The sequence below is a fragment of the Neoarius graeffei genome, chromosome 9 (assembly GCF_027579695.1).
Source record: "Neoarius graeffei isolate fNeoGra1 chromosome 9, fNeoGra1.pri, whole genome shotgun sequence".
Classification (NCBI taxonomy): Eukaryota; Metazoa; Chordata; class Actinopteri; order Siluriformes; family Ariidae; genus Neoarius; species Neoarius graeffei.
Window position 1 is genome coordinate 62,003,324 of NC_083577.1, and position 8,309 is coordinate 62,011,632.

Consider the following 8,309-nt stretch of genomic DNA (forward strand, 5'->3'; position numbering starts at 1 on the left):
CGTCATAATCTGCACATTATTAAGAGCACAACTGACACTGTGGAAGCAGTGCAGAGTCTCAGCGCCTATAGCTCCATCGAATTAAGGGAGTCCCTGAACGGCATCGTCATCATCCTCATCCTGGTACCTCAGTAGACACTAAAAGTTGCACATGCACCGTATTTTTCTCTTTAGAGCATGAAACAGGTGTGTGCTGTCATAATATTTTGAAGACGGAATGTGAAACAAAAAGACCCTAAATATTTATATTTAAAAATCTCATATAAATTGGATCATTCATCTGCTGTTTATTTAGCCATATTGTTTTCGCGATGCCGAATCTTTATTGCATGTGGCGCTAGTTTCAGATGGTAATTTCCATAATCTTGAATAATGGGTTCTGCTTGGAATGGCTTGGAAAAATGTCTTTAGTACTTTGAATGGGCTAACAACACGATGCTGATTAAAATCAAAAGTAGGCTAACTTTCGTTACATGTTCAAGTGTCAAGTTATCTATTGAGGGCGCTTTCCTCTCTCTGGTCTGGCGAGGGCACGGCGGTTTTGCTCAGTACGGCAGCCGAATAGGGTAGAAATCCGCTTTCGGATCTGGGCGCGCTCGCTGTACATGTGAAGTCCGAGCCCGCGCTGCGAGAACTGAGCGCGCCGCCGCTGTGGCAGCTGAGGCACGAGCACGCACTAGCCGAAGGTGCGCTCACCGCCGCTGCCGCCGCCGCAGCCGCTGCTGCAGCAGAACTGTTGAGGCCCGCCGGCGACTGGTACAGTCCGGGATGCCGAAAGCTGCAGAGCAGTTCCGGACGCGAATAGGGATGGGAGAGCGCTCGGAAGGTGTCAAGGGGCCGGATGGAGGTGGCAAATGGTGATGATGCGGCGCCCGAGGCCGCAGCCGCCGCAGCCGCGGCCGTGACGCCCACGTGCGGGTAGTAGTGCAAGGGCATGTGAGAATGGAACGGGTACGGCAGACTTCCGGTGGCGGCTGCGTGCGTCATCATGTAAGTGTAGAAGCTGGGATCGGCCGGATGTGGCCAGGACATGGCCAGGCGCTGCCTCTTGTCCTTCATTCGCCGATTCTGGAACCACACCTACACACACACACACACACACACACACTATAAGTCTGCATATCTAAACTGACCTGAATATTTAAAATCCGATTTCCTTTGCGTATATTTTCCCAGTTCGCTTCTAAATTTGTTTGTAAACTAAAAGCGAGAGAGAGAGAGAGAGAGAGAGAGAGAGAGAGAGAGAGAGAGTTTAAATTATAGGTTGCGAGAGAAAAAAAAACTGCTTTGTGAAATGTGCATAGGTAGCAGAGGTTTAATATAGTTACAAAATAACATTATAAACTGGTGTACAAAGAAAAAACAAAGCAAACCAAAAAATTGTAAAATCAAAAATGTATTTTTTTAAAAAGACCTAAGCCAAAGTAGGGTTAGCTAATCAATTTTCAACCTCGCAATAGACGGCATTGAAAAAAATAAATCGTACACTTTAACTGCTGCTTATAAATATAACATACACATTATACTTGGTCCATTTTGGTTACCTCGAAAATGGCCGATTATATCGGGTTTTCGTGTATTTCAATTTCACATTAGACACATCATACGTAGACCACATCTTTAGCTTATAAACATTTAAAATTATTTTTTAAAATAATTTGATCTGAATGAAAAAACAAGAATGCATAACCTGTGAGTGGGGAGTTTTAAACAGCATGCTTTTTCCCCTAATCTATGAAAAACATGTCTTTCAAATACATATTAAAACATAGATGTATGATATGTATGTGCATTTTAATACGTATTAGGTTATTATTTGAATCAGCAACACTGAAAGGAAACGTTACCTTTATAGTTGTTTCAGGTAGGTTTAACGCTGCTGCTAGCTCACATCTCCTGGGTCTAGAAACGTAGTTTTCCCTGTAAAATTCTTTTTCCAGTCTCCCGATTTGTTCCCTGGTAAAAGCAGTCCGGTATCGCCGCACCTGGTCCGTGTTTGAGTTGGTCGAGCTGCCGATGGAGTTTCCGTTATGATTGGAGACAGACGAAGAACTTGAGCTCGATGTTGATGTTCCCGAATTACTGTCTGAGAAACCTGACGAGCAGGAGAAATAATTAGAGACAAGACTACAAGTGTTAACACGGTCATTTCGCTACATTAATGTTATAATTCTAAATATGTTGTCAATAAATTATATATATGAGAATTTTGCTACATACTTTAGCCCATACGATGTGAATTTTTCCCTAGCTATTTATCACGGACTCAAATATATGGAATGCACTCTACTGCGTCTATTTATAAAAACAAATCAATAAATATATTAACCAAATTGTCAGATTTTTGTTAATAAATTTGTATTATGTAAAACAAAAATTACACCAAAGGGGGAAATGTATGCACTTTATATATTAGTAACAAGTTCATATTAGCATGAAATACCAGACAGCATAATAATAATAATAATAATAATAATAATAATAATAATAATAATAATAATTTTATCTGACTTTGGGCAATGAGTAAATCAATTTCCAAAGCGCTGTTTCTTTTCTGTTTTTGTACACTAGGCCACTTTCTTTACTATTAGGACAGAAAATATAATTAGTTTAATGCTGAAAAAAATAAAACCTCAGCATCCATGACTTCAACGAAATAAAGGGCCTTTGTGCATTACCTTTATTATTGTTTTCCTTGTGTGTGCTGACACTGTTTGGGGAGCGATGAGATGGGCAGCCCACTTCCACATCGCTATTCATTTCGGAGTCGGTAGAAACTTCAGGATACAGATTTGCTTTCTTCCTGTTTTCCGAGGACGAGATTTCCGCCGATGAGCTGTTGTCGCTGGCGTGGTGGTTTCCAAATAAGCTGTCTATTTCGAATTTGCCTTTGCTGGGGACGTCGCCCAGGCTAGCGTGTAGCGAAGCGGAAGTGATTCTTGGGCTCAGTCGCCCCGCGTGCTGAGAATTTTCGAGGGCCTCCAGCACCGCGTTTCCATTCGACTCGGAGAGGTTTGGGAGCCTCTTGCCTGACACGGGACTGTGAAGCCCCCGTTCCATCAGAATCATCTCTTTTCTTATCCTCTCCATCATGAAGTAGCGCAGAAAAAAAGTCCAAGTCCGGGGCCGCTGGTACTCCGATGAATTTGTGGCGTAGCTAATCCGCCGTCAGCTCTACTACTGGCACTAAATAATATAACACCTTTATGGGCAAGACGAAAGAAAGAAAGAAAAAAACCAGACGAATGCCAATGCAGGCAACGAATGACTGCTCAAAATGACCCGTGCATCCTCTCCGGTCCGAAATGTCATTCATCAAAAAAAGTGGATCGCGGTTTCGTCGTTAAAGGTGTGCGTGAGGCTTCTCGAATGATCATTTATTGTAACAGGTTTATAAGCAAATAAATAGGAGCGGGACTGTCAGAGGAATGATGTAGTCGGGCTGAGCTCGCTCAAAGCCTCATATCCAGGTGGAGGGAGAGGGGAGAAGTGAGGAGAGGAGCTGCTGTCCCGTCGATGATCTGCGTCTGCTTTAGATGGCTCCTGGGTTTGGCCTCTGGGGTGAAATTGACAGTCTGATTAATAAAATGAGTGCGGCAACATTTCCCTCTTCATTTAGGAATATCATTATACTTTGATTCTCTATTGTTCCTCCCTTCTGCTTAGACTCTCGCTCCCCCTCTCTGCCTCCCTTCTGATGCTGTTTTTTTTTTCTGAGTAGATTATTTCACTCAGATGTTCTGGACTGAAAGGTGTTGAAGATTTTTCCTCCAGGGTATACGTGTGCGCAGTTTAAGATCGGGTGTTCTTTCGAAGAAGAAAGAAAGAAAGAAAGAAAGAAAGAAAGAAAGAAAGAAAGAAAGAAAGAAAGAAAGAAAGAAAGAAATTGTGTTCATGCTGCTGTCAAATAATCAATCCCCACTGAAAATCACGATATTTGTCATCTTGTTTAACTATATAGAATTATGCATTTGTTGGAGCAGCTGTAGTACCTATTTTTAATGCTTATGAATTTGTCGTTTAAGAAATAAAAGCAATAAAGCCGCCAGATCAGTTAAAGTCCAAAAACAACGTGTATGTTAAATTAAGACTCACATTTATTTTCTTCGTATTTTGTTACAAACTAAAACTTGACGTACGTTAATCAGAATAGTCTATTATTTCTTTAGTACACCCATTAACTGCATGGAGATGTTTAGCTATAGAAACTACGATCTTTATATAAAATCTGAAATTCTTTACAGAACCGAATACTACTTTTTATTTAAAAAAATACAATTTCGATATACAATCTTTTCCCTTAATAAATCACAGTGTTCGTAACAGTGTTGTAATAATGTTTTGTTGGAATAAGCTTAGATTTTGATAACAAAGCGTTTACACCTGTGGGTTACAAAATAAATGCTGTAATAATCTCTGAAATTCTTTCTGCTGCTAATTTTTATCTTCTGATTTCCATTTAAAAAAAAAAAACTTAACCATGTGCGAATTAATATCTAATGCGCTTCGAGATGAGCTCCGGATCAAGTGTGCACTGGAGTGAGTGGAGTGAGTAGACGGCTTGTGAAGGTGAGGTTAAGTGATAGAACGACGTGCTTTCAGTTTGGTTGAATTCATTGTGGCCACAGAAGCGCTTTCCTGTTCTTTGGCGCCCCCAGCAGCTTCTCTCCAGCGCAGCAGGCGTTGGCTCACCTACTAGAGCAATTGGTAAAAAAAAAAAAATTAAACCACCAACATGATATTAAAATGATCAAAAAGTCAACATTTATTACAAATAAAATAAACCCTCACAAACTACTGTAAAATCAGATGCAAATAGCAAATATTCCTTAGTAGCTTTAGTTTTGGTGTGCCCTTTAACCCTACTCCGTCCCCCCGAGAATTATTTTGTTTACATAATGAAGTTAAATCTAATTAATGACGCACACTACATTTCTGGCAGTATTTATATGGTCGGTAGTAGGCTACTTATAAGTGTATTCATTTGGCTCTCCATATCAGGAGTAGTTTAATCTCACAAACAGTAGCATTTGAATTCACATAAATGTATGGATAAAAGACTTGGTTGTAAAATAACACACTATAGCAATGTATAAGCGATTTCTAGCTCAGGTGGCGCTAGAACATCAAGCCCTGTTGTAGGTGTATTGAAAGCGGCTCGAGATAATGAGATGAGATATTAATAAAAAATATGAATAAGGGATATTCTGAAGCAAATGTGGATATCTTTTTTAAAATACGATTTTCTTTCTTTCTTTCTTTCTGAGCAAATTTCCCAACGAATTACATTGTATTTATATTTACTAATTAAAAAAAACTTCAATAACGAGAAACGCCCTGAATTGAGCGGAAGCCATAACCTGATGGTTAGGGAAGCAACTGATTCCCTGGACCAGCAGGAATGGCTGAAGTGCTCTTGAGCAAAGCACCTAACCTCCAACTGCTCCGGCAAGAGTGGTAGCTTACCCTTGTGTCTGATTAGCCAAAGAAAAACTGATGGTGTGATTATCAATTCGAGCGGTGCCCGGCCAAAACTAAAAACTTGAATTTGTTGAAGGTGGGTCGTGTTCTTGGTTTATTGTACTTGTATAATATCACTAGCGTCCAAACTACAGGCCTTTGATTGCGTTTCGCTCCCCTGTCAGGAAATAGGAAGCGCTTAGCCACAGCGTTGCTCAGGTTGTTTAGTGTTATGATTTAGACTGGGTCGTCAAATCCATTCCAAGAAGAGGACTTGAAAAAGCTTAATCTCAGTTTTGAATCATGCGTTCAAATAACCAAATCTCTGACCTGTGTAAAAATAGATTACAATTACAGTAAATTACAGTTAACTGAACCTCTGAATCAGGACTGACTGTGCGTTTAAGGCTAATTTTAAAACCCCTCATCAGTCGATCACTGAAAATGAGATTAATTTCGGCTTGCAGAGGAAAAAAGCCACATGTGGCATTTTTCAACATCAGAAGAAAATGGTTTGTGTGTGTTTATTTCTTTTTACAAAAACTTTTTGCAAATATATTTCTTTAACCTAAAAAAAACAAGATGCCATATCATAGTTCAAGTATTACAGTTATTATCACGTATACCCTTATTACAGTATATTATCACGGCTACCCTTTCATTCTCTAGCCAACCGGAAAAAGGCATATGTCCTCGAAACTGTAATGGTTCCCTACCGCCACCTTTCGCCCCCAAAGAGTACATTAAACACCGTTTATGGAAAGGGGGTTCAACAGAACTGCCTCTGCATGAACAAAAATATCTTTATCAGTGAGGACTGTGTTATATTTTAGATCATGGCTAATGATGGCTTGTTTATGATCTTGGAAAACAACGACAAAATGTAACAAAAAACAATGCTAGCACTTATTCCGATGGCCCAATATACACTGCAAGCTAACAGTTCAGTAAAATCGGCTACAGTAAAAAGCAGCAAAGTTACCTGTAGAAAATTATAACCGCATAAATTAAATTTGTATCTTTTGGTAAATTTGATTTCAAAAGAAATCAGTGTGCCTCCATCCAAGCCTAGAAATTTACAATTTTATAGTCACTGAATGAAGTTTCACCAGATTGAACTATAATAATTTCATCTTAAAGCATATATTGAAAGTATATGCAAATCATTTAAATGTATTATCTTTCTCGAAATGCTCACTAAAAATGGCATTTGAGACAAAAAAGAAACCTAATTCACGAAAGTTGCATGTAAGGGGCGATGCCTTTAAGAACCTCGTGTTAGTATTTAATTACTATTAAAAGGGTTCGTAGCTACAGTCAGCTGAACCTCTGTATCCATAAGAGGTTCAGTAAACCTACGCTATTTATGGCATTGATTAAAATGTATGCAGTTATTTTTAGGTCTTAAATACTACAGGCGAGGTTAGTTTCAATTCATAAGTTGCCCGATTTTGAATTCCAGTAGGATTATCCCTATCTGGAATGGAAAATCCATAAGTTGTGAAACTGGATTTACATTATCAGGCTAATTCGTAAATCGTGGTTTCTGGGAATAAACTTGGTTATCAATCGATCGAAGAATACCCACAATGTGGACTGATATCGCCATCTAGTGACTAAACTTAACTACTGCATGTCTGTTTGACTATGGGTCTGAGGACTAACCTCATACACACACACAGAGAGAGAGAGAGAGAGAGAGAGAGAGAGAGAGACTGACTATTACTATAAGATGAAACTGTATTTTGGTGTGTGTGTGTGTGTGTGTGTGTGTGTGTGTGTGTGTGTGTGTGTGTGTGTGTGTTTTGGGGGTATCTATCTATCTATCTATCTATCTATCTATCTATCTATCTATCTATCTATCTATCTATCTATCTATCGTAACATACTTTACTAAAGTATGTTTCCTGATTATTAATATGTATGAATTAGGCACACAATTCCATATGTACAGACAAACATTATTTCTGTTAGAAGAATGTACTAAATTTTAAGATCACTTCCATTATCCATGTTTGCATTGTCAGTGCAGTATAACTGTATTGTCTGTTACACTTTCTCACAAATATTTTCTCGGTAGACATATAGTTCCTTGAGAAAAGTCTTCATAGATGTATGAATTCAGGTAACATCTATTTAGCACGTCGAATATGCTCTGTCACTCCAATTACAAATAAACACAAACACATAAACAAACAAACAAACAAATACATTGTCTCTAAGACATTTAATGTATTAGTCTGCAAATAGGCAAAGGATAACATGACATTTTCCACATCAACTCACTGTTAAAATGGTGTTGGTTCGCTAATCATAATCACAATCCTAGGTTACAGAGAGGCCTATGTAAAACTTGTACACTTGTTTAAAAAAAGGCATATACGTGGTTTAGGTGTATAATATTTTTACGTTCCACTGTTTTTCTACAGCATCAAAAAGTGTTAAGAACCACATCGTTTCTTATGCAGGCTGTTTATCTTATAAAAAAAAATTAGGCATATTATTTGCTATCAGCATTTAGATTAATTTAAAAGCATGAATGTATTTAGTTTTTTTTTTTGGACAATAAATTATGTCACCAGTAGGATGAAGCACTTGTCGAGTGAATGTGTATACACAATTAATTGTATGTTCAAAAATAGGTCAGTAACAAATGCTCAAACTTGAACGTGGTGTCTTTGGTTTTCTGAAAGACTTAATCTCTTAGTAACATATTATCCAAGGTCAACCTAGTTATTTGCATGCCACGTGGGTAGTATTAACCAATCATGTTTCAGGATTTCAGAGTCCTGTAATTAGTCAGGAATATATATAAAAAAGCCTTGCTGTCAATTGACTTTTTTTTTTGG

General features: G+C 38.4%; 1 protein-coding gene across 1 annotated transcript; it reads right to left on the reverse strand.

Moving 5' to 3' along the window:
• Positions 1-263: 263 nt before the first annotated feature.
• evx2 (even-skipped homeobox 2) lies at positions 264-3,093 on the reverse strand. The gene is made up of 3 exons (XM_060928796.1): positions 2,679-3,093; positions 1,848-2,095; positions 264-1,080 (listed from the first exon to the last, which is right to left on the reverse strand). The coding sequence occupies exons 1-3, from the start codon at positions 3,091-3,093 to the stop codon at positions 490-492; spliced, it is 1,254 nt and encodes a 417-aa protein (XP_060784779.1). The 3' UTR covers positions 264-489.
• Positions 3,094-8,309: the final 5,216 nt, after the last annotated feature.

Coding starts and splice junctions, on each gene's coding strand:
- evx2 (XM_060928796.1), bottom strand. CDS start 3,093: ATGATGGAGAGGATAAGAAAAGAGATGATTCTGATGGAACGGGGGCTT. Junction 2,096..2,678: donor CAAGGAAAACAATAATAAAG/GTAATGCACAAA, acceptor CCTGCTCGTCAG/GTTTCTCAGACAGTAATTCG. Junction 1,081..1,847: donor TACCTGAAACAACTATAAAG/GTAACGTTTCCT, acceptor GTGTGTGTGTAG/GTGTGGTTCCAGAATCGGCG.